This window comes from Malaclemys terrapin, chromosome 23 (genome assembly GCF_027887155.1).
Source record: "Malaclemys terrapin pileata isolate rMalTer1 chromosome 23, rMalTer1.hap1, whole genome shotgun sequence".
NCBI lineage: Eukaryota > Metazoa > Chordata > Testudines > Emydidae > Malaclemys > Malaclemys terrapin.
This window is the reverse complement of record NC_071527.1, coordinates 4,635,763-4,660,731: the sequence shown is the minus strand read 5'-3', so window position 1 is coordinate 4,660,731 and position 24,969 is coordinate 4,635,763. Positions and strand designations below refer to the sequence as shown.

Sequence of the window (24,969 nt, the reverse complement as noted above, 5' to 3'; positions counted from 1 at the left end):
TTTCAGGTATTATTGTATCAACCAGGCAAGGTACTAACAAGCTTCAACAGGACTTCATTTTTACAGTGGAAACCTCTTTACCAAGTTGCAGCTGCACCCTCTGTAATTCTCATTCAGCCTCCTCCACTCCTCCCCGCTCCTTCCTGTTTCCTGTCCTTTCAGACTCCCAACAGCCAGTGCTCCCAGTTCTAATAATTACAGCAGCATCTAAACATCACAGGTATGCATTAATCAACATTCTGCAATCACATTGGGCCCGATCCTCATGTACAGTGAGGCCCCTCAACAGTGCTCAGGTGATGCACAGGGGAAAGGTGTGTTTCTAAAAAGTGGTGAAATCCTAGTGTAGACAAGGCAAACGATCATTTTAGCAGGCATTAGCTGGTTGAGTTCAACCCTGGACTCCTGCTCTGGGTTGTCCTCAATCAGCTAACTACAACTGCCTCATCTACATGGGGATTTTGATCTGGTTAGTTCACACGTGTTAAAAATACATCTTTTTTCCCAGTTTGGACATGGGCCCAGAAGCAGGCCCAATACCTGTCCAGTTAACCTAGCGAGCGTAACAAAAATGCTGCCCCGGCTCATTCCTAATGGCAGGCTTCAATGATCCCGCTCATGTGAGCAGGGGTGACTCCAGGCACCAGCACACGAAGCACATGCCTGGGGCAGGAAGCCACAGGGGGCAGCCTTCGGCAGCATGCCTGCAGGAGGTCCACCGGTCCTGTGGCTTTGGTGGCAATTCAGCGGTGGGTACCTCCCGCAGGCATGCCGCCGAATCCGCATTACCAGCGGACCTCCCGCAGGCATGCCACCGAAGGATGCCTGACTGCCGTGCTTGGGGCGGCAAAAGACATAGAGCCGCCCCTGCGTGTGAGTAAGGGATATAGACGAGGCCTTTAGGGATCTCTTCTCGTTTGCACCGCACAAAAGCACCTGAATAGGGAATTATATTGACACTCAATTTACTTTGGCATTGGAAGCTGTAGGGGAAATGAGACTCAGTAAGACCCTTACTAATTCTTGAACAAAACCGCCAATCACACCCTAAAGCAGACGACTGGCGTCTATCGATTCAAACCATCCAGCTAGTAAAGAACAAGAGTTTTACCATCATGGGAAAGACGATGGCAGCAGGAGACACTTTGATGGCCCAGAGTGAAACGAGGCACATCAGCTGGATCACGGTGAAGAGATGTACTTTTCGCAAGGGGACGTGCCGTAAGTAGATGAAGTCGGGCTGGTGTTTTGCCGGCATTCCAAACAGCTTCAGGCGATCGAAGAACTGAAAAGACCATGTACAGAAGAGGTTCTGATTACACAGAATTTCAAATGCTGGCCGAGATTTGCATTCAGTAGTTTAAGTTATTAACAGAAAGGGAGATAAAAGAGTCTCCTTTAAAATAACAATCTAGTAGGATGTTGAAAATTACCATATGCAAACCAGCGTGAGTCTTTGTCCCCCCCAGTGGCTAGATCACGTGTAGTGGTTTGTGATTCTACTACTGCCTGTAAGCTAATGGACAAGGTCCTTTAGCTCAAGGAGTAATAACACCACCATATAACTCTGATACAGCACTTTCCATCAGCAGATCTCAGAACACTTTACACATGGGGAAACTGAGGCACGGGGTGGGCAATGGCTTGCCTAACATCATCCAGAAGGCCAGCGCCAGGAATAGAACCTAGGTTTTGGGAGTCCTAATTCAGTGCGCCATCCATTGCCACACTATCTGGCACACAGCCTTGCATTACAAAATTACATACCTGAATTCCTCTGAGTGAAGAAACGCCCATGTAAAGGAACACACCATAAAGCACCGGCATCGGGATAAACTGCAAAGAGAACGTAAGTATTAAAGATAATCCCATCAACAGTCAATAACAGCCATTTATCTAAGGCTCGCCCATCATTAAGGCTGACATTTTCCATGCTTCAGCTCTGTTTCAGAATGACTTTTTGGGGAAAGTTACATCAAAAACGATTCGGTCGTTTCCGAGAACGAGGTTAGAGGAAAGTAGGTTCTTTTGCCAATGTTCAGAAGTACTTATCTCAACGCTGCTGCACTCCGTGACATTAAAGAAAAGCCATCCCCATAGTTCACTGTGACTAGCCTGCTTCATCTTAGCCCACAGATGATGTTTTGGGGTGAAAACTTGTAAGAAAGTCTGTGTGGCCACTATGGAAGGGTTAGCCTTTATGAAAGCAGTGCACGCTGGGAACCACAGTCAATTGTAACTGGAAGACCAGCAACTGGATGTGGTACTGGTCTGAATATGTTTGATTTCATCCAGTTTTAAAAATTAAAAAAGGGATGAGCCTGGCCCTGGCTGGAAGGAAAAGGGAGTTTGTGGCACATGCTCATGGGCTCCAGGATGATGGCCTAGACATGACCCGAGTCCAGACTCTGACTCCATGTCTTCATTCAGTTTTAAATCAGTTCCACAGAGGGGAATCCATCCAGGCAGGCGTTCCCCTCCTCGGCACTCCGGGTCTTATGGCTTGCACGCACATCCCCGTCATCGACACATGCAAATGAGAGGGCTCCTGTGTGCAAAACCCAGAGCCAGGCACATGAATCATAGAACAGCAGGCTTGGAAGGGACATCAGGAGGTCATCCAGTCCAAGCCCCTGCTCAAAGCAGGACCAATCCCCAGACAATTAAATTCACATTCACATGTGGCGCAGGCATGAAAAACACAGGCATAGAAATATACACGCACAAACAGAAGGCCCATTTGGACAACCTGGCTGTATGGGTCTGCCACTTTGTCCATTAGCCCTCTTTAAGGGCATGTTTTCACTGCATAAAGCGATGTGTTCTTAACTCGGGTTAGCTCGCTCAGGTTAAAATAGCAGCGAAGAAGCAACAACTCGGCTTTTAACTCAGGTTAGTAGCTCGAGATAAAGTCTGTGGGGAGACTGAGGTTGAACACAAGCAGCTAACGTGAATGAACAGCTGAGTAGACATGTCTTCACTGCTGTTTTAACCAGGGTTAGCTAACCTGAAAACATACCTTTTTTTTTTGCTTCAGTGAAGACATACTCTAAGATGGAAGCCAGTTCTGAGGAAGTGAGTAGGGTGAGCTGCCACCTCTTATGGTAATGCTCCTTGTAATATTTCTTATCACATTATCCCTGGAAATAGGAACCTGGGAGTTGCCAGACTGAATCAGACCTGAGGTCCATCTAATGGGTACCAGATGCACCAGAGGAAGTGCAAGGACCCAGCAATAAGCAAATGTGGGATAATCTGCCCTCCCCTGAAGTCTCACCTTAATAATTAATAGTTAGAGACTGGCTTAAACCCTGCAGCACAGGATTCTTTATCTCTTTTTACCCTTTGAATTATGTGTTATAACTATGGATATTATTGTTGTCCATATAAATGTCCAATCCCGCTTTGAATCTTACTAAGTTCTTGGCCCCAGCAACATCATGTGGCAGTGAGTTCCACAGTCCAATCACAAACACAATATTTCTCCATATATTTATTGTCCCAATGAACGTTGGGTACTTTGTGTTCTGTTACCTTTAACACAGCAGTCATGAAGACGGAACAGCCCATAAGCACAAAGATCATGAGGCCAGTGACTCTTTGCTCTCGTATCCCGAGAAATTTCGGTTGTTCTCCTGGAGCTGAGCAGCCAGACTCTAGTTTAAGGCTGTTCACATGGGTGATGGATAGAACAGTTGCAGCGACAAACCAGGGCAGCCCCATCACAGAGCACACCCCAAGCATTATTGCTACCATCAGAAGGTCCAGGTGGTAGCCACATCCTTTCTGCAAGAAAACAGAATCCAGTGAGACAGGACACAAGGTTCCCCCAAAGGGATGTTCTGTGAAAACAGATTCATGGGTTGAAATCCTGGTTCACGTTAATGGCAGTTTTGCCATTGACTTCAATAGAGCCAGGATTTCAACCATAGATATTAAGGCCGGAAGTGACTGTTATGATTAGCTAGTCTAATCTGCACAAGTTCTGTTTTGTCATTAAATGCCATGTAACGATCTGAAAAACACCAATATTAATACAAGAAATAAAGAAGCGCTGAGTTATTTGTGCTCATAAGAATTCTTTCAGAAACAGAGAATTCATCATTTTTATCCAGAAAAGTTCCAGCAGGAAGATTTTATGCTTTAATAAAGCGCCTTGGAAAACTAACATCCTTCAAGTCTATAATTGTCCAGTCGTGTAGAAGTTAACTTTTAAGTAGAGTTTGGTGGGAAAACATTTTAATTCTTTGATAAAAATGAAAAACACTCAAGTTTGTTGACATTGTTCTTGAAAAACTGTCCAAAAAAATCTCTTTAGCTTTTGGAAACTGAAAACCAATAACAAAAATTAGGCTTTTTTAATATGAAAACCTGGAAATTATCAACAAAACCAGATTTTTTTTTTTTTTGGTAGAAATTTCCATTTAATCAGAAAGCTATTTTTCATCAGAAAAATTTCAACCGGTTTTATTTTTAATCAACTAAGAGAAAGCTATAGTATGAGTTGCTTTGTGGTGTGGCAAACTAATTAATTCCCCAGTCACTGATGGTAATACAAACCTCTCCTCGATATTTTGGTTTTAGGCTAATTTATTTGTTAGGAAGATTATTGGCCTAATTCTCTATTGCTCTGCTCCATGTGTAGTCATTTAGGGCCTAATTCAGGAAAGCAATTAAGCAATTGCTTAAAGTTAAGCATGTGCTTAAGTCAGGGCCTTGCAAAGTGAGTGCAAAGCACCGATGTGGAAGCATGTCACGCTCACTTTGCATGGGGAGTAAATGACGCAAGGTTCAGAGTAATGGAGAATCAGGTCTCTTCATCCACTCCTAAAACACTGTTACCTTGAGTTTATGCTCCTTTCTGTTTATGATAACAGCAGTGATTTGCTGGTCCATGAATATCAAGATGGTGCAGAGGAGAGCTGGGATGAGAGCTGCTAACACCGTCCACCAGGGATTGGGGCCTATCGGGCTAATAATCCACCCACGGTCATCTCTTGTCGGCTACGGCAAAATACACACACACACACAGCATAATAAAAGCCATTTATTGAAGCAATTGTACCCTCCATTCTCAGTCATCTTTCTATCTATGTACTTATCCGGCTCCCATCTCCACAGTACCTGAGAGCCTCAGTCTTGAATGTATTTATCCTCACAACACCCCTGCAAGTTACGGCAGTGCTACTGTCCTCATTTTACAGATGGGGAACATGTTATTAAAGAGAACATTTTCTAAAGCTTCCAAAGGATTTAGGAGCCTATGTCCCATTTTTTCCCAAAGTAAAATATCCCATTGATTTAGGCTCCTAAGATCCTTGAAGGGGTATGCCTTACTCTCATTGATTTCAATGGGAATTAAGTGCTTAAGTATCTTTAAGGATCTAGGCCTAAGTGCCTAAGTCACTTCTAAAAACAGAACAACCCCCAAGCCACTCGGGGGCTTTTGAAAATTCCACCCTGAGAGTTGAAGAGGTTTTCCAAGGTCACCCAGGGATACAGTGACAAAATCAGGACAGAGCTCACATCTCCTGAGTCCCACTCCTCACTGTTCCAAGCACGAGATCCCACAGCTAGGAACTGGATCCAGGAGTCCTGTTTCTTGCTGCTTTAATCACTAATCCATACTCCCCAACCAGAAATGGGAATAGAACCCAGGAGTCCTGACTTCTAGTCTGCCATCCTCCATCCACTAAAGCATGCTGCCTTTCACAACATACAATGTCATTACAAATGTGGATTGTTCAGTGAACACAAATCTGTTACATCATTTGCTTACCTTGAAGACACCGGGAACCTGTAGCTTTGGTGATGGGACTCCAATTAAGAAATCAAAAGTCACCATAGTGACGATAGTTAAGAAAACAGCAAAGTCACTTATCATGGCTCGTACCTGGTATGAGAAATTAAAGAAGCATTTGGCATTAGTAAGGCTGCGAGTTTGTCACGGAGGTCATGGAAATCCGATTCCGTGACTTTCTGGGACCTCCGTGGCTTCTGCTGGAGTAGAATCATAGAGTCATAGAATATCAGGGTTGGAAGGGACCTCAGGAGGTCATCTAGTCCAACCCCCTAGTCAAAGGTAGTCTCGGACCACACGCCCCCCCCAGCAGCAGCAGGAGTTTGGGTGCATGTGGGAGGGGGCTAAGGGTTGGGGCACAGGATGGGGTGAGGGATCTGGGCGGCACTTACCTTGGGGGGCTCTCCAGAAGCAGCGACATGTCCCTCCCTCAGCTCCTACCTCCACGTGCTGCCTCTGCCCACAGGCACTGCCCCCACAGCTCCCATTGGCTGTGGTTCCTGGCCAATGGGATCAGCGGAGCCAGCGCTAGGGGCAGTGCGCGGAGCTAGGAACTGAGGGAAGGACATGTCACCACTTCCGGGGAGCTGCGAGGAGCCGGGTGGGAAGCCTAGGGTGACCAAATGAGAGGAAGAAAATATCGGGATACTGGGGGCGGGGGTCGCCAGCGGAGAAAAAAAAAGTGGAGTGCTGCAAAATATTGGGACAGGGACACGGGACAAACACCTAAATATAGGGACAGTCCCGATTTTATCGGGAGGTCTGGTCACCCTAGGGAAGCCTGCCAGCCCTGCCAACCCACAGCTCAGCTCCAGTGGGGGTCCTGGGCTGCTCTCCCCCGAGCACCAGTGGCACCCCCGGGCAGACCCCCCATTAAGATTTAGTCAGGGGTATATAGTACAAGTCATGGACAGGTCATGGGCTGTGAATTTTTTTTTACTGCCCATGACCATGTTCATTACTTTTACTAAAAATACCCATGACTAAAATGTAGCCTTAGGCATTAGTAAACTGTCAAAACAAAACAATGGACAGTCCAGTCAAAGGCAAATGATCTTCCCATTGAAATTCTTTCCCTTTTTATTGTTAAACGTAATGTTAATTTTTAGCAAACAGCCAGATTCAAACATACTTTTTAATACAAGATTCTACCATTCAGAATTGTTTTTAAATCCCTGGATTCTTCCCTTTAGGAACAGATCAATACCTATAGTCAATTCCAATAGTTCTATTACTTTATCCATACCACTGCATTCTGAATTTAACAATATTGGTGTTAGTCCAAATTGTTCAGGTGCCTGGGAGTGCATGTAATGGGGTTTGTGGGCACTGGCTAGATTCCACATTGTGGGCACTGGCTAGATTTCACTAGACAAGGATCATTCTAAATATATCACATATATAGCCTGATATGCCGGAATCGTGCCATGACATCTGCTTCAATACATGGGGAATTTGATGAAATTTCCACTACAGCTGTTTGAAAAATGTTCCCCCCCCCCCCCCGGGGGGAAATGTTGGTGGTCGGACAAAATATTTCAGGCAAAATCCAAAATATTTGAATTTTGATATGCTGCCATGATGCTTCATGGGAGATGTAGTTCAGGTGCCTCAAGCTCTCATTCTCCTCTATAGTCTGGGCTCCCACCTCAAACTACATCTCCCAGGATGCACTCTGATCTTCCCTCTTGTAAGGGGAGGCAGTGTATCATGGGAGTCCTTAGCCATGGTGCATCATGGGTGATGTAGCCTACCTGGGAAACCCAGACCATAGTGGAGGATGGGGACATGAAAGCAATGAACTATAGTTCTCATGAAGGACCATGGCAAAATTTATGACCAGTCCTAATTTCCTCTCAGCCTTGGAATTTATAGCAATATATACTAATAAAAGCTACCATGAAATATTGGTCTTTCAGGAAAGAGAGGGTTGGCAGTTAGCCACCATCTTCTACCTACTTTTGTTGGGAAATAGTGGCTGGTTTTAAACATCTTCAGTGCGCCGGACATGATGAAGGTGGTGAAGAAGAGAATGCAAGACCAGAAGAGGACATCTGGCGTGTAGGGGCCATGGTGCCCACAGGCAGGTCCAGTAAATTCTCCATGCATTTTCCGACATTCCTGGAGAAACAGGTAATCAAGACACCACCATAAACACACACAATGCCCGTGATACACCACAAATGTGACGTGACATCTCAAAAAAGAGGCTCTTTAACGGCCTTAGTCTCTGCATAGTCTGAAGACAGCATTCAGAGCTAAATCCTGCTATTCTTACATAGGCCAAACTCCCACTGACTACGATGCGCCTTTGGCTGACAGCGTATGGCTTTAATATGCATTAGGTAGCAACGTGTAGGAATGATCAGAAGGGCTGTGATGATTCATGGATATTAACACCCTCTTGTTACAAGTGTTGGTTGCTAACTTTTTTCATTCATAGATTTGAAGCCCTGAAGAGACATTTAGATCATCTACTAAGACCTCTGATCCTCTAACTCTGAACTTGACAGGAGTAAACTATTAGTTACTTAAACTGCAATCAGTTAACAGATGAGAGTCGTCGCTTGGGGTCATGTTTTCAAAAGTGTTCATTACACTATGGTTCCTGTCATGACACGTAGGCAGGGCCGGTGCAAGGAAGTTTTGCGCCCTAGGCGAAACTTTCACCTTGCACACACACACCCTCAGCCCTGCGGCATTTCCCTCCCCCCCCTCCGCCCTGAGGCGCCCCTCCCCCCCCGGGAGCCGTACAGCAGCTCCCCACCCCAGCTCGCCTCTGCTCCGCCTCCTCCCCGAGCACACCGCCCCCGCTCTAATTCTCCTCCCAGGCTTGCGGCACCAAACAGCTGATTGGCGCTGAAAGCCTGGGAGGTGGGAGAAGTGGAGCGGCGACCGCGCGCTCAAGGAGGAACGCTGTAAAAAAAAAATTGGGGGCACCGCTTTTTGGCGCCCCCAAATCTTGGCGCCCTAGGCAACCACCTAGTTCGCCTTAATAGTAGCACCGGCCCTGCACGTAGGGCCAGATTTTCAAAACAGCTCAGCACCTAATCTGCTGACTAGAGCTGGTCAGAAAATAGATTTTCTGTCCTGTGAAACATTTTTGAATGTTGACAAAAAAAAATTGTTCCAAATCATGACAAGAAGCCAAACATTTTTGGCAAAAGGAGATTCTTAAAAAAAATTATTTTGGGGGGGGGTCATTCGAAACGTTCAATAAATTTGAAATGTTTTGTTTCGATTTTGAGCACTTTTTAAAATGTATTTTTATTTTTTATACAAAATAAAGTATGTTTCAAAATAAAAAATAAATTTGAAACAAACAAACAAACAAAACCCCTTTTGTTCCAAATATATCAAAATGGGACATTTCAATGTGTTCTAAATGTTTTTTTCTTTTTTTTTTAAGTGAAATTTTACTGCAAATATAATTTCGCAGAAAATTTAAGTTGCAGCAAAGTGGAATTTTCAGATAGAAAACTGTTTGGACAAAATTTTTCCGACCAGCTGTAGTGTTCACCTCTTTTGACAATCTCTTCCTAATCACTGGCATGCTTATGCTTTGTCACTTATTAACCTTGGGTAACCAAGAACTCATCTAGCACGACACTTACCTGAATCGTTGCACTAATGACATAATTTGTGCAAACATTGTAAGACAAGCTGTTTACTAATGGAAAAACAGTAATGGAAATGTAATGGAAAAACAGCTGAGAGCATTACAGCCCTGCCAACGTGCACGTGATCTTAACAGAGTGGAAACGACACCGGCTTTATTTAAAAACTACCCCCTACAAAAAAATGCACTAATGCTTTACATCACAATTGGCTAGCAGAATATGGGCTATATTGTGGTTGCCCTATAGGATGCGCTAGAGTGCTGAAAGGGCAGGGAGCGCTCACGCACACAGCAGCTGCAATCTGTCAACTACTGCTTCAAGGAAATTGGGAGTAGGCAAAAAGACACAACATTGCTCCAGGTCCCACAGGAAGCTAGCTAGGACTCATCCCCTGCTAGCAGCAGCAGGCTACCAAGCCAACGTTAGAGAAAGTGCAGGCTGTATAGCTACAGAACAGGGGCACTCCCTGCTGCTCCTGAGTGTTGCAGTGGTTTGAGTATTAGCCTGCTAAACCCAGGATTGTGAGTTCAATCCTTGAGAAGACCACTTAGGGATCTGGGGCAAAAATCAGTACGTGGTCCTGCTAGTGAAGGCAGGGGCTGGACTGGATGACCTTCCAGCTCTATGAGAGAGGTATATCTCCATATATATTATTGCAAGTCTTGTGATTTTTTTTGCTCACGGTTTTTAAGCCTAACTCATGATTTCAGGGGGCTGGGCTCACGATTGCTCACCATTTGGGGTTGGCTGTACGGGCACTATCCCTCCTGATACATTGTGCCTGCCCAGGGCAGTCATACTCTTCAGATTTGCTTGCTCAGACAGGGCTCCTCCCACCTCCTCTCCCAGCTTTGACTTGGCTCACAGAGTCAAATCCTCAGAGGTGCGGGCTTAGACATTCCTAGTAAAATTCATTTAAACTGGCAGCTCCCAATGGAGATGCCTGCTCGCTGCACAGTGGCCGTCAAACAAGCATGGGGTGATGTGATGGGGCAGCCCCGCCCCGCACTGGCCCCAGCGATGTCAGACCAGTAGCTCTGACAGAGGAAGTCCCGCCCCGTTCGTACTGGGCGTGCTCCAAATGCTCACTGAGTATAAAAGGAGGAAACTCAGCTCAGTCGGGGCTGGTGGCTGCAGGGGAAGGATCTAACTGGGAAGCTCCTGCAGAGGACCAGACGATGCTCTTGAAGCTGCCAGGAACAGAGGCTTCTACAGGCCGGCACGAACCCCTACGGCGGGAGGAACCGGAGGAGGCGATGGATCCGGAGACTCACGGAGAACCCTGGGAGACCCCAACTCCCCAGCCAGTAGGGAGCGACCCGGGGGAGGTGACGGACTGGTACCTTGACCCCAGTAAGCCTCAGCGTGTTTTGGTAGGACCCCCTCGCTGAGCCGGTAGTAAGGTCCTACGGCCCTGCAACCAGGGGCGCTTACGTGGACTCTGGCCACTAGGCCGTGCTGCCCTGCAACCAGGGGCGCTTACGTGGACTCTGGCCACTAGGCCGTGCTGCCCTGCAACCAGGGTTGATCCTATGGACTCTGGCCACTAGGCCGTGCTGCCCTGTAAGGAGGGGTGTGGACCTCACAGGTAAGTTAGGGTGCATTAAGGAGGGAATAGGCAGCAGATTTAAAACAAACAAAAGGAAGTATTACTTTACACAATGCACAGTCAACCTGTGCAACTTGCTGCCAGGGGATGTTGTGAAGGCCAAAAGTATAACGGGGCTAAAAGCAGAATTAGATAATTAGATAAATTCATGAAGGATAGGTCCATCAATGGCTATTAGCCAAGATAGTCAGGGATGCAATCCCTAGCCTTTGACTGCCAGAATCTGGGACTGGACAATAAATATGGCTCACTCGATGACTGCCTGTTCTAGTCATTCCCTCTGGGGCACCTGGCATTGGCCACTGTTGGAAGCCGGGATACAGGGCTAGAGGGTCCACTGGTCTCACCCAGCATGGCCATTCTTACGAATAGAGAACAAATCCCAACGTCACGCTGAACTGTAAATCAACCGCACATCCTCCACTTAAACTGTGAGTGCTGCCTTCATCTCGAGAGACCGCACAGAAAAAGGAAGAGTTCAGGGAAGGCGAGAGAGGGATGGAAAGGAGGGTTAACTCAGTGATAATGGTGGAAGGAGAGGTAAGTTCTCATGGAAAAACCCACAGGAAGTGATCGGGAGATTTTGGGAAAAGACCTCTTTATGTTCCACACAGGGTCCCCGATTCCATTAAAGGACTTAAGCACACATCTAGCTTTAAGCAGTTCCCCAACTCACATGCTTAAAGTTAGGCACATGCTTAAGCACATTACTGAATCAGAGTCCTGGGCTTGGAGAAATTAGGCCCCAAATCAGGAAAACACTTGTACACGTTCTTAACTTTAAGCATGCGCTTATGTCCCATTGACTTCAACGAGACATAAGTTGTGGACTTAGAGATGAGCACAGGATTGCTTTCCTGAACGGAGATGCTTTCCTAAACCAGGGGCATAGGCAGGCTGCATTTACTACTTAGGTCTTTGCACCTCCCTGGGCCAAGAGAATGCTGGTCCCAAGCATTTAAACTAGAGCTGGTAAGGAAATTTTTGACAAAATGTTTTTCCATCAGAAAATGCCAACTTGTCAAAACTGTAATTTTTGGTAGGAAGGGGTTAGTTTTGGCAACATTTTCACAGAACCTGGATGAGATGTCTGGGGAGTGACCTCTGAATAGCCAATAGACTAGGGCACTCAGCTGAGTGATAGACAGAGCAAGGACTTGAACTTGTGCCTCCCACATGCTAGGTAAGCATCCTAACCACCAGGCTAGAGTCAGTCTCCCTCTGCCTCATTATTTGCTGGTGGAATGTTTTATTTATACAAAGTGCAGCAGCCCCAACAGGAGAGATTCTGACAATATATTCCAGCTGTTATGACCCTCCCCTGGAGACCCAGGTTCAAGTCTCTCCTCCATATCAGATAGAACAGGGCTCCCCATAGGCCAGGTGAGTGCTCTAATCACCAAGCTATTCGGGGCAGGCCTTAGACTCTCTCTCTCTCTCTCTCTCCTCTCGTATTCACAGGAAACGGTGAAAGGTTTCCGTTTCATTGCACATTGCGGTGAAAACAAATGCTGAAACTTTGACATTTTTTGCAAAACAGAATTCCTGTTTTCCAGCCAGCCCTAATTTTAGACTCACAAGAATCTGAACTGCATTATTTCTATTACAGTAGTTCTAGTACAGTTGGAGGCCTGGGATAACTTAGGGGCCTTAGGTAACAATTAGCAGCATGAAAAGACAGAGCTAACATTAGCAGGAGTGTGACACGATGGTTATTTGGACCATGATGCCCTTCCGCTCCATTTTGATCTATATAGGGTGACCACACTGCAAGTGAGAAAAATCAGGACAGAGGGTGAGGGGTAATAGGCACCTATAGAAGGCAAAGCCCCAAATATCAGGATTGCCCCGATAAAATCTGGACATCTGGTCACCCAAGATCTGTAATATACCACAGCTAAGAGCACAGGGGCCCATGCACTTACACTGACAGTGAGGTTCGCCCACTCCATCGCAGAAGGGACAATCTTCTTGTCGCTCCAGAACTGTAGGGTTTGATTGCTGGGATTGTCAGGAGCGGCACACTTACAGCTAAGAGCAAAGAAAACATATTAGGGTTAAAGTACCAAAAGAGGGGAACTCCTCAGCGATAACAGAACCCCTTAGCTTTTCATTTGGGGGAGGATACGCTGTATTCTTCAGGATTAAGCACAAAAACGAAAAGGTTTAAGAGCAAAACTGAGCTCAGCCCGAGTTACAGAGGCACACCCAGCACCTCCAAAGCGAAATATGTACCGTTATCCACACTGTGCAGATGGGGAAACTGAGGCAGAGAGAGGGGCAGGGACTTGTTCAAGGGCTCCTGAACGCAGGTGTCCTGACTCCCTGCCCAGTACCCGAACCACTAGATCATTAAAATGCTCTTAAAGTACATAGCAAAATGCCAGTGGTTTCTAGGTGCTGGTGGATTCCCTGTTCAAAAGTTCCCAAATCTTTGTGGCACATCTCTGCGCTTTACCACTGAACAGTCACACATTGTTAGCTGGAGTTCAAGAATTCCCTGCCTTTAAGACCCGATTCAGCAAAGCACTTAAGCATGTGCTTAAATTCGACTCCTGACACGTCTATGGCCTTCACCATCATATCTGAGCATCCTACAATCATGGTGGATTTGATCTGCGGACAGAAAAGAATTCTTACAGGCACATTAAGTGATTTGCCCAGGGCCACACAGAAAGCCTGATGCAGAGGGCTTGTCGACAGCTATTCCAGAAAAAGGCAGGATGTGTCTTCAAAGCAGAATAGCTATTCCTGAATAACACCATGTGTGGACACTTGTTCTGGATTTTTCTTAATCCACTTCCGAAGTGGATTCTGGAATAAGAATGTCCACACAGGGAGCTATTCAGGAGTAGCTGGCAACTGAAGTTGGGTCTCATGAACCCCAGCCCATCGTTCTATCCCCTAGATCCTAATTTTTACTAAACAGTAATAAGTCACCAGGACCAGATGGGATTCACCCAAGAGTTCTGAAGGAACTCAAATGTGAAATTGCAGAACTACTAATTGTCGTTTGTACCTATCATTTAAATCAGCTTCTGTACCAAATGACTGGAGGATAGCTAATGTGACACTAATTTTTAAAAAGGGCTTCAGAGGTGACCCTGGCAATTACAGGTCAATAAGCCTGACTGCAGTACCGGGCAAACTGTTTGAAACTATAGTAAAAAACAAAATTGTCAGACACATAGATGAACATAATTTGTTGGGGAATAGTCAACATGGTTTTTCAAAGGGAAATCATGCCTCGCCAATCTACTTCGAATTCTTTGAGTGGGTCAATAAACATGTGGACAAGGGGGATCCAGTGGATATAGTGCATTTAGATTTTCAGAAAGCCTTTGACAAGTTCCCTCACCAAAGGCTCTTAAGCAAAGTAAGCAGTCATGGGATAAAAGGGAAGGTCCTCTCATGGACTGGTAATTGGTTAAAAGATAGGAAACAAAGGGTAGGAATAAATGGTCAGTTTTCAGAATAGAGAGAGGTAAACAGTGGTGTTCCTCAGGGTCAGTACTGGGCCCAGTCCTATTTAACATATTCATAAATGATCTGGAGAAAGGGGTAAACAGTGAGGTGGCAAAATTTACAGATGATATAAAAGTACTCAAGATAGTTAAGTCCCAGGCAGACTGCGAAAAGCTACAAAAGGATCTCTCAAAACTGGGTGACTGGGCAACAAAATGGCAGATGAAATACAATGTTGATAAATGCAAAGTAATGGACATTAGAAAACATAATCCTAACTATACATATACAATGATGGGGTCTAATTTAGCTGTTGCCACTCAAGAAAGAGATCTTGGAGTCATTGTGGATAGTTCTCTGAAAACATCCATTCAATGTGCAGCGGCAGTCAGAAAAAGCAAACAGAATCATCAAGAAAGGGATAGATAATACGACAGAAAATATCATATTGCCTCTATATAAATCCATGGTACGCCCACACCTTGAATACTGCGTGCAGATGTGGTCGCCCCATCTCAAAACAGATATATTGGAATTGGAAAAGGTTCAGAAAAGGGCAACAAAAATTATTAGGGGTATGGAACAGCTGCCGTATGAGGAGAGATTAATAAGACTGGGACTTTTCAGCTTGGAAAAGAGGCAACTAAGGGGGGATATGATAGGGGTCTATAAAATCATGAATGGTCTAGAGAAAGTAAATAAGGTAGTGTTATTTACTCCTTCTCATAACACAAGAACTAGGGGGCACCAAATAAAATTAATAGGCAGCAGATTTAAAACAAACAAAAGGAAGCATTTTTTCACACAACGCAGAGTCAACCTGTGGAACTCCTTGCCAGAGGATGTTGTGAAGGCCAAGACTATAACAGGGTTCAAAAAAGAACTAGATAAATTCATGGAGGATAGGTCCATCAATGGCTATTAGCCAGGATGGGCAGGGATGGTGTCCTTAGCTTCTGTTTGCCAGAAACTGGGAATGGGCGACAGGGAATGGATCATTTGATGATTACCTGTTCCGTTTGTTCCCTCTGGGGCACCTGGCCTTGGCTGCTGATACTGGGCTAGATGGACCTTTGGTCTGACCCAGTATGGCCATTGTTATGGTTCTTATCCATGGACCAGTGCCGGTCCCCGAGATCTCCCTGACAGAACTTAGGAAGGCAACAAGCTGGTCCCTGTTATCAAAAAGGCTGAGAAACACTGCGCTAGATCATCTTCCTCTAAGCACGTGTTTAAATCCATTCTTATTCAGCAAGGTCCTGCAGTCCTGCTGACGTCAAAGGGAATTAAACATGTGCTTAAGTGCTTTGCTAAACAGGGATGGGCTTAGGCATACTTTGCTGAATCAGCATCTTACTGTCCTGTTTGATGAGAGTAGCTTTAGAAAAGAAAAGAAGAAAAAAAAACCAAGATGAACTCACTAGTAGAAGGTAAGGTGGTCGAGTTGGCTGTGCATGTGGATGGGGTAGGTCACCCCCAGCTTAATCAGTTTCTCTAGCGCTTCGTAGATGAAAATGATACAGATCAGAGAAGCAAATGCTTCTTCAGTAAAGCGAGTGATGTAGCATACTAGGGAGCTGGAGTCTGTTGCCACAAGGACGATGCACAGGAAAGCAGTCCACAGTCCAATGCTGGTTCTCAGGGAAAGGTAGGAGAGTGAGTAGTCTCTGCAAAAAGGAGCCAGGGACAAGCACCAAAGGTCAGAATAAGCAAACAAGTGCACAGTTTTCAGTGAACGGAACAGGAAATTGGGAAGGATTTTATTCATGCATTAAGACTCTTATGAGGACCAATTAAGTGCATCACTGCTCTCCAGGCGAACTACCACCAATCAAGGGTGTAGACCAGGCAGAGAAGAGCTCAAATCTATTATTATTATTATTATTATTATTAATCAACCTAGCAGTGGCCCAATTAAGCCAGGCACTGTATACTTCTATATTAAAATTTCAGTCCTTGCCCTTAAGAGCTCACCGTCTTCAAACACACACATGCATAACATTAAGAATGTATAATCCGTAAATTCAATGGGACTAGTTACTACGGCTGGTAGGAAATTTTCCATCCCCCAAAAAAAACAATTTCTATTGATAGTTTCTTTAGAAATTTTTTTTTTGGATGGAAAATTTCCTACCAGCCATAGTAACTAATCCCATTGAATTTAAGGATTATACATTCGGATTTCCAATGAATTATTTTTTTAATGAACGTGTCTGCTTTCTGCAGAAAGACTAAATGCTTGGAAAGCAAAATATGTCAGCCAAAAATGTCCACAAAGTGAAATATTTCAAAGTTTTTCAGTATTCAAATTTCTACTCAAAAATCAATATTCTCTATGGGGGGGGGACCACTTTTTCCATCAGCTCTATTAGATATATGCTTAAAGTTAAGCATGTGCATACGTGTTTCCAGGATCCAGACCTAAAAGACAGGACATAAGAAGTGGAAGAGACAAGCATTTGGAGATGGGGGCTAGGAACTTGAGAATGTGCATAACTTTAAGCACATGAGCAACACATTCATGGCTCATGAAAGTCCGTGTATTGTTCACTGTTCCAATTTTTATTAAATCTATTCACACTATTCCAGTCTTACACCATCACTCGTGAAAGCAGCAATGTTTTATTTCCAAGGAGGAAATAAAACTGCATCTCACATTTGCTTTTTTTTTTTAATACACATTTTCCCTGCTATTCTTTTAATCTGCCACCTGGCCACATGCATCGATTCTGTACATTGTAAAGAGCACACAGCCTTACTTGCAGAACTTGAACAAAATCTTTTCAAACACCAGCACCGGTCCAGTGCTTCCTAAGATAGTGAGGGGTTGTCCAGCGAACAGAGAGTATACAACTCCAGTCATCGAGGCACCAAATAAGGATTCTATTGCACTCTGAAGTTAAAAACAAACAAGCAAGCAACAGATAAATGTTCCTCCATCTTTAAGTTTTATACACATTGGGTCTGAATCTCATTTAGGTGGGCGTAAACTATATTCACATCATTTTAAGCTGAGTCTACGCTGCCAGAGCGTTGTACAGGACCTTAATGGAGAATTCATGCGATTATTTTCAAAAGAGACTAACACCCGGCCAGATTTTTAATGGGAATCTGGCACCCAAATCTCTTAGTTGGTTTGAAAATCCCAATTTGCGTCTCTTTGCTTGCATTTTACATGACTAAACAGTAATAAGCATATGGGTGTAGTACTAAGGGACTTCAGTCAGTGACCGAGGAGATCCTTCACAGTCATATATTCCTTTTGATGGAACTAAATACGCTGCCTCAGTTTTCCCATCTGTAGAATGGAGATAATGAGAACGCCCTCTTTTGTAAAGCACTTTGAGAGCTACTGATGAAAAGTGCCAGATAAGAGCTAGGGATGAGTATTGTTTATGGATTGCAATGTATTGGATTTAGTGAGTAAAATCTGCAAATGCCTCTTCCTTCCTTAAGATTTTATACCATTCTGGGGGTTCTGGACTCCAGCCCACGACTGCAAAATGCTGCCATATAAAAGAACACGTGAACAGTGCTGAATGAAAGTGGCGTGGGCTCATGGCACACTCTTACCAACCTTTACATAAATACACAACCTGTGGGGGTGTGGGGAGATAGTCACACTGGCAAAGACAAGCTGAGGAGTTGTACGGTCTAACGCAGCGCAATGGGAAACCAAATAACTAGAGACTTTGGACTTGTGCTCACAGCGGTTAGTCCCTGCTGCCCCTCCTATTGCAACAGCTACACTCGATTTTTAGCACACTAGTTCAATTGGAGCTAGCACGGATATACCTCCTCCAGCTAGAATCTACACCTCCAGCTCCAGATAAGTGTAGATGTACCCTGAGAGTTTTACACAGACACCCATCACCTTCTATCTATGCCTCCCATCCTACCTACGACAGGATCTTAATTTTAAATAGCAATCACTCCGCCAGGTTAGTGTTATTCACCTATCCAAACGGAGCGGGCTGCCCCGTGGAATAACAGCTTTGAAAATGTAACCTTGAAAGCTACACTTTGTTAGCCTGCCCGAAGCATAAGCAGCACATGCCATGGAATGCCATGGGGCAGAGGCTTTGTGGGTGTGAATTAATATAGATCCACGAAATCAGTCAGTGTTGCCAACTCTCATGAGTTTATCACGAGCCTCATGATATTTGGTGGGGTTTCTTAAAGCCCCAGCTCCCAGAGTCAAGTGATTACGCCAGAATCTCAGCTTTCATTTAAACAAAAATTAAATTCCTAGACTGCCTGGTTGTGGAGAAAACCTGCCCCCTAAAGGCTCAACTAGCAGAAGGCAAATCAATAGAACTCAAAACATATTAGCAGCAGGGAAATGCAATGCCGATTGCTCTTGGTGTTCTCTGATGTAGCTTGTTCTCCTGGGAATCATACATTATGCATTAGAAAAAAATATTCTTACTATTTGTCCATCGGTCGCTTCTCCAAGCAGCCCCCCAAAGGTAATCACGGGGGACATGCAGGCACAGTATAGAAAGAGGAAAGACGCCAAGCACTGCAAGCTCAAAGCGTCCCTGAAGTCACTCCAGAACCAAGGAGCTTTTCGTTTCACATCCATGATCAAACCACCAAAGAGCCTGCAAAAAAGAAAAGAAAATGATATTTTTTCCCCCATTGGAGACAACAATGGCAGATTTTCTTTTTTAAACAAGAGACAAGCAATGCTGTCTTGTAAATTCTCTGTGTTGCAATCCACCCTACACCTTGCTCTGACACTATTCATAATGAAATGATGCCTCGCTCCAATGCTTTCCATGAGATCTTAAAGTGCTTTGCACAGGAGGAAGTGTCAGTAACCTCATTTAAAGATGGGGAAACTGAGGCACAGAGCGGGGAACTGACTTGCCCGAAGTCACCCAACAAGCCAATAATAATGAGGAGTTCCAGTGTTGTTCAAATAATTGTTTTCACCCCACAGCGAGAGAAATCGGGATACAACAACGCCCCTGGTTGTGATTAAACCTAGGATCCCTACATCTTAAAGCATAAGCTGCTATTGCTTGACCTAAAGAACCAGCCGTTAGGATGGAAAGATAGGTAGGTACGATAGCCTGGTGGATAAGCCACTAGTCTAGGGGGAAAGAACCGCACTCGATCCCCAGCCCAGCCAGAAAACATCCTGCGTGACGGTGGACAAGTCACCTAAGGTATCCTGCATCTCATTTCCCCATCTGGAATATGGCGACAGACCTTCTCTGCCTAGCAGAGATGCTGGGAAGATAAAACCCATTAGTCACTGGGATATACTCAGATTTAAATTTTATTAGAGAATATTTAAAAATAAAGACGGTACAAACGATTCAAGGAGTCAGTTGTCAGTCATTGGGGGAACATACAGAGTATGGGGGGGATGTTTGTTATGTTGGGGTTGGCAGCACACATAATACATACGAACTGTAGAGTCCCCAATTGGGGGGGTGGGCGGTGGGCGAGATAAAGACAGTTGATAATCGGTGAGGGTCAATCATTCACACATGGGGCACAAATATTTATGGGCACAAGTAGGTGGGTTGCATGGTGGTGATGGGGTGACCCTCACGGGGTGGGATCCAGGGGAAAGAAGCCCTGCAGGGTGGGGGGGGTTGATAGGTCCCATCCCCACTAAAGGGTGTCCTATAAGCACGGAAGTCCAGAGACAGTTGCAGGACCTCTCTACATGGTCTAGCCACTAGAGGGAAACAAAGAGCCACATCAGACTAATGTGAGTTGCCCCTAAGTTTTGCTCCTCCTTCCCCCGAAGGAAAATTTTGACAAAAAAATGATTTTTTCCCCTTTTTGATTAAAAAAATTCTGAGAAAAATCTCAGCTTTTCTGTGAAATATTGAAATCCTAAGTATTTTTATTTTAAAAGTGCCTCATGGGCGTTGTAGTTCAGCTACTTTATGTTCTCATTCTCCTATAGAGGCCAGGCACTCTCGCAGGCCTACATCTCCCATGCTACATCACCACCCCGAAGTGGTATGATGCAGCCACTCCCCTCAAAAGGGGGAGAAAGTGGTGCATCATGGGAGATGAAGTCCAGCCAGAAAGCTCCAGCCAAAAAGGAGACTGGCAGCATAAGCCACCCAAACTACAACTCCCACGAGGCACCATCTTGAAAGGAAATATTTTGGTTTTCAGGTACAATATTTAGGTTTTCAATTTGGTGCCAAAAAGTCAACGTTTTCCCTTAAGAAAACCTTCCCATTTTCCAACCAGCTCTATTGTCAAGCCTTATATTCTTCCTTTAATCATTAAAATGCACCCTGGTGGTATCTGACTCAAATTAAGGCTCTTTATCCAAATGTTCCTACCTACAGATATGCGAGATACGGTGCATTACTGGTCATAAACCACGTTGCCTTGTGCAGAAAACACACTGTCTTTACTAAGCAGTCCTCTTCTGCGATTCTTGTAGTTTGTGTTTGTTAAGAGCTCCACTGAGTTACACAACAAGCTTGATTGGTCCTACAAAATCCAGGAACTACTCTACTTAGACTGGAGCATCATCATATACACCTTATCTATTAACCAATTGATAACTAATTAACTAATTAGTTGATAGCTAATTGATAACTATATAAACTAATATACTACACCTCTCAATTTTAGAGTGGGCTCAGGACAAGCATTGACCCACATCGATACATTTTTCCCCCCATAAGCCCATTTCCGAAACAAAATATTTTCATTTTTCAGTTGAAAAGGACTTTTTGTTTAGAAATTTCCTTTACTTTTATTTTTAAGACATTCACACGTGTGAAAAAAATTGCTTCAACTTAAACAAAACACTTCATTCAACCCAAAATTAATGTTCTAGACTTTTCGATTTGCCAAAAAAAAAAAAAAAAATTGTGCCAACTTGAAACCTTTTTAGCCCTGACTTTAAAAAAAAACTATCTATTTGTATTCTCTTAGCATGTCAGACCCCCTGTTGCGCCAGGCGCTGTACAAACACAACAAAAAGACAGGTGACAGCCAACCAAAAAAAAAAATCCATTATTCGCAAAGCTCTAGGGTGAACTTTTAAGGAGAGGCAGGTGAATGTTAAATCTTGCCGCACTAACCTTCCCGTTCGTTCAAGTTCGGGTCCACTGTGCTGTTCTGGCTCAGTATGGCAAGCCGTGCCATTAGGGACACCTGGCATCTTCCTCTTGTCCTGTTAAAACAGAAACACAAGAGCGAGATCTTTGTGGTGTTCGCCTCTAGATCCCAGGCATCTGATTGTAAGACACTCTTCCGTGCTTAGTGGAGTGTACAGGAACTGGGTCGTATTCCCTAGGTACATGTATATACTGCTGCCCTGGTAGGTTCTGGTGGCTTCTGCCATAACAGAAAGGCCCACTAGAGAGCTACCGAACTATTTAAAGGGGTACTACCCAATTCCTATACACTACACTAAGGCCTTGGTCTTACAAACACTGATGCATGCAGTTAATTTTATGCTGTCAATGGCGCTACATACACAAGTAAAGTGACACTCATGCGTAAGCAGTGGCGGATTAGTCATAGGCCCAGGGACCCCAGCCAATCGGGGGACCCCGGAAAAATGGGTACCCCCCATGTCCCGACCCCGCTCCCGCCACCCGCCCGGCACTCCTATGGGGAGCGGGGTTAGGGCATGGTGGCTTGCCCCGCTCTGCCCGCCCAGTGCTCCTGCCAGGGAGCTGGGGAAGCCCCTGCGTCCTGATCCCGCTCCCCAGCAGGAGTGCTGGGTGGGCAGGGGAAGCCCCCACACCCCGACCCTATTTCTTCGGCAGGAGAAGCTCTCCTGCCGACATACCGCTGTGCGCACGAGCGGTTATGTCAGTGTAACTTACGTCGCTCAGGGGAGTAGCTTATTCACACTGTTTCTTTCACATTCCATTTTACCCAGGGTGATCAGCTGTCCTGATATTAGGGGCTTTGTCTGTGCCCTGGTCTACGCTGGGGGGGTGGGGAGAGGGGGATCGATCTAAGTTACGCAACTTCAGCTACGTGAATAAAGTAGCTGAAGTCGACGTACTTAGATCGACTTACTATGGTGTCTTCACTGCGATGAGTCGACTGCTGCTGCTCCCTCATCGACTCTGTCTGCGCCTCTCGCAGCAGTGGAGTACAGGAGTCGACGGGACAGGGCTCGGGGGTCGATTTATAATCAATCCCCGCGGGATCGATTGCTGCCCGCCGTATGTAGACATACCCTTAGATATGCAACTAAACCTTCATTCCCCAAAAATAAAAATTGGGAAAAAGGCCCAATTTTTTGCACTTGTTATCTGGTCACCCTAATTGTCTCCAGGGCAGCATTAGGACCTTGCCAATCACATCTCTACATTGAAACATCCAGCCTCATTAAGAAACTCTGCTGCAATTACTTATTGGTTTCTGTTCTTTTCTTCTGACTTGCATACAGTGCTCTGCCATCAATTACACAACCAGATACAGAATTAAACAGCCCCAAACTCCCGCTGCACAAATGAACCCCTACCTGACTTTGTACTAACAGATACACTTTGCACCAGGCATAAAAGATGAACACAACCAGTTTATTTTGGACTGGTTTTTAGATCCAGAGCTGAGGGTCTCTCATACAGAACAGTGTTCCACCAGCCCCTCTCTTTGGAATCCAGCCTGGCCGTTTCTGCTATCTGAGTACTTATACGGCCAACGTTACTGTAGTAGAGACAGCTCATGGTGTCCGACACCATCAGGGGGTCGAGAGACATTTATACGGAACACATCCCAGGACACTGTCAAAACCACATTGAGTAATCGAGACCGCCGACCAGGGAAATCACCCACTTCCTTCCCTGACAAACCAAGGGACGCACTCCACCCATAAACTTATTCCCTACACCAATACTGACTTGGACTCTTAATACATTCCATGTGAGGCGTACCCGAGCCCACTTATCCACTGACACTCTAAAAACTCCCGCACCCCAATCTGGGTCTATGCTGGTTATGTGAAATGTATGTATTTCTTCATCCTTGTAACCAATTCATGTAATCCCTCACAACTCAAGCCTGACCCCAGATGTACAGTATCTTCCCTCTTAACTTCTGTATATTTAATTTCAAACATTAACTTTAATAAAAATTTTAAATCTGCATGTCTCACAATCTTTCCTGTATTTATCCTCACAACCCCTCTGTGAGCTAATGAAGTGCTCTGATCAGGGCTTGGTGTTTGTCACGGAGGTCACAGGAAGTCACAGAATTCTGCAGCAGCCAGTGTGGCTGACCCCAGGGCTGCCCAAGCAGCTGGCCCCAGGGACCACCCGAGCAACAGCCGATGCAGCTGGTCCTGGAGACCGCCTGAGCAGCGGTCCCCTGGGGGGCTCCCCCCACGGTGGTGACCAGAACAGCCGCTGGCTACCCCCTGGCTGCACGCCCCCCGGGACTCCCCTGTGCAGCTGGTGCCATGGGCCCCCAGGCCTCTCCTCGCAGCAGCTGGTGCTGTGTGCTTCCCCCTGGCAGCGACGCCCCCAAGATTCAATCAGGGGTATTTATGGTATAAGTCATGGACAGGTCACAGGCTGTGATTGTTTGTTTCTCGTCCATGACTTTTACTAAAAATACCCATGATTAAGTCGTAGCCTTAGCTATGATCCCTATTTTAGAGACGGGGAAACTGAGGCAGAGAAAGGGGAAGTGACTTGCCCCAAGTGTGGGTGACAGTTGCAGAGCCATGAACAAAACCTAGGTCCCATCCTGTGCTCTGTCCAGTATGACATGCTGCTTCACAGGGGTCTCATTTGTACAGTTCCTGCTCATACATCCCCATCAGCCATTCTAGTCTCTCTCTCATTCTGGAAGTGAAAAATATTACCTACCTGGGAAGGTACATTTTTCGGTGGTTCAATTCTAATTGATGGATCCCATTCTCCAGGAGGCAATACCGTCACCTGATCCAGGAATTCATCAATACCAGCTACAAGGTCACCACGGTCTTTGGCTTTATAAGCAACGTCATGGAAAATCTACAAATAAGAGAGTAAGGTTTAGGCATGCTTAGTTTAGGAAGGGGAAACTGAGGCACAGAAAGCTGGCGTGGCCTGCCTTTGGGGGGTTAGACTAGATGACCCTTGCAGTCCCTTCTAACCCTATGATTCCATGTTGCACAGCAGGTCAGAGACAGAGCAGGGAACTAAAAACAGTTCTCCTGAATCCCAGTCGAGTGCTTTATCCACTAGATTGCACTGCCTTGCTTGAGTAATAACAAAAAGATAATAATAATGGGCCAGATTGTCAAGTGCTAGTTGACTAGAGCTGGTCAGAGAATAAGGTTTATTCCCAGAGAAAATTTCAAGAGCTCAGTGAAAAAAAAAATATTTTGATTCTGAAATGCCACCGATTTGCCTCATGGGAATTGTAGCGTGGTTACCTCATGCTCCCATTGTCCTGTAAAAGCCAGGTTCTCTGGTCAGACTACATCTCCCATAATGCACCATGGCCTCCCCTCTTGGACAATCACTGGCCGTGGT

The 24,969-nt window shown here is 45.3% G+C and overlaps 1 protein-coding gene across 1 annotated transcript in view; it reads right to left on the bottom strand.

The window, feature by feature from the left end:
• The window catches only part of SLC4A8 (solute carrier family 4 member 8), a 52,344-nt gene that overhangs the window by 5,377 nt on the left and 21,998 nt on the right, over window positions 1-24,969 (bottom strand). The window contains exons 9-20 of the mRNA XM_054013092.1: window positions 24,319-24,465; window positions 21,568-21,659; window positions 18,924-19,098; window positions 17,254-17,387; window positions 15,916-16,161; window positions 12,955-13,060; window positions 7,760-7,921; window positions 5,780-5,893; window positions 4,843-5,004; window positions 3,535-3,786; window positions 1,768-1,836; window positions 1,112-1,285 (exon numbers count right to left, since the gene is read on the bottom strand). Coding sequence (XP_053869067.1) covers window positions 1,112-1,285; window positions 1,768-1,836; window positions 3,535-3,786; window positions 4,843-5,004; window positions 5,780-5,893; window positions 7,760-7,921; window positions 12,955-13,060; window positions 15,916-16,161; window positions 17,254-17,387; window positions 18,924-19,098; window positions 21,568-21,659; window positions 24,319-24,465 — 1,833 coding nt within the window. The remainder of the gene's footprint in view (window positions 1-1,111; window positions 1,286-1,767; window positions 1,837-3,534; window positions 3,787-4,842; window positions 5,005-5,779; window positions 5,894-7,759; window positions 7,922-12,954; window positions 13,061-15,915; window positions 16,162-17,253; window positions 17,388-18,923; window positions 19,099-21,567; window positions 21,660-24,318; window positions 24,466-24,969) is intronic.